At 18.5% G+C, this 947-nt stretch overlaps 1 protein-coding gene across 1 annotated transcript in view; it reads right to left on the bottom strand.

Annotated features, from left to right (window-relative positions):
• Positions 1-683: 683 nt before the first annotated feature.
• The window catches only part of LOC111441198 (transcription factor bHLH63-like), a 3,006-nt gene continuing 2,742 nt past the window's right edge, over positions 684-947 (bottom strand). Inside the window, exon 6 of the mRNA XM_023078167.1 lies at positions 684-872. Coding sequence (XP_022933935.1) covers positions 835-872 — 38 coding nt within the window. The 3' untranslated portion in view covers positions 684-834. The remainder of the gene's footprint in view (positions 873-947) is intronic.

The following is a 947-nucleotide window of genomic DNA, read 5'->3' on the forward strand; positions in this document are numbered from 1 at the left end:
GGGCCCATTTGAGTCGCTATTGTAGGCCGTCTGAATGGGCCCAATTGAGTCGCTATTGTGGGCCGTCTGAAAGTGAATACATGAAACTATCAATGCTCCATTTGTTCTTTTTAGCTTTTTGCTAAATTAATTATAAAAAAAAACCCTTCTAAATTTAATTTTTTTTAATAATATCTTCATAAATTAAATAATAATAATAATAGTAATAATAAAATAATAATACTAATAATAGTAATAATAATTTTAAAAATAATTAATATTTTTGAAACAAAATATTAATATATACTTTTTTAGTATTACAAGATATTTTTACCATTAATTTTGTTTTTTTATAAATACAATAAATATTTTTAAACCTTTAAAATAATTAATATTTTTGAAACAAAATATTAATATATATTTTTTTTAGTATTAATGCGTATTTTTTAAATATAATAAATATTTTTGATGTGATGTTCGTTCTTAAATTTTTAGTTAATTAAATAATATTTTAATCCATAAAATTATTATAATTGTAACGTAGTAGCATGACATTCAAAATTATTTATTCCATTATTCTAATTTTGAATAAGATTATATTAACCACAAATATTTAAAAAATCTATAATAATTAAAAATTAATTATTTAAATAATTTTTAAAGGAATTAATTTTCGAAAAATATTGTGATTCATTATCATTACTCTTATTCAAATTGAGCCGAACATATACATACAAAATATATATAAATATTTGCTAGTTATATACCGTGATAAAAGAAGAATATATATATATATAGATATAGATACGAAGCCAATGAGACTAATATTTCGATTGAATCTCGTAGCTAACTACTTCACAGTTCCATTTTTACATTGCTTCCTTCGATCGAACCTACAAAAAAAAAAAAAAAAAAAAAAAAAAAAAAAAAAAAAAAAAAAAAAAAAAAAAAAAAAAAAAAAAAAAAAA

Source organism: Cucurbita moschata, unplaced genomic scaffold, assembly GCF_002738365.1.
Source record: "Cucurbita moschata cultivar Rifu unplaced genomic scaffold, Cmos_1.0 Cmo_Scf00003, whole genome shotgun sequence".
NCBI classification, from domain to species: domain Eukaryota; kingdom Viridiplantae; phylum Streptophyta; class Magnoliopsida; order Cucurbitales; family Cucurbitaceae; genus Cucurbita; species Cucurbita moschata.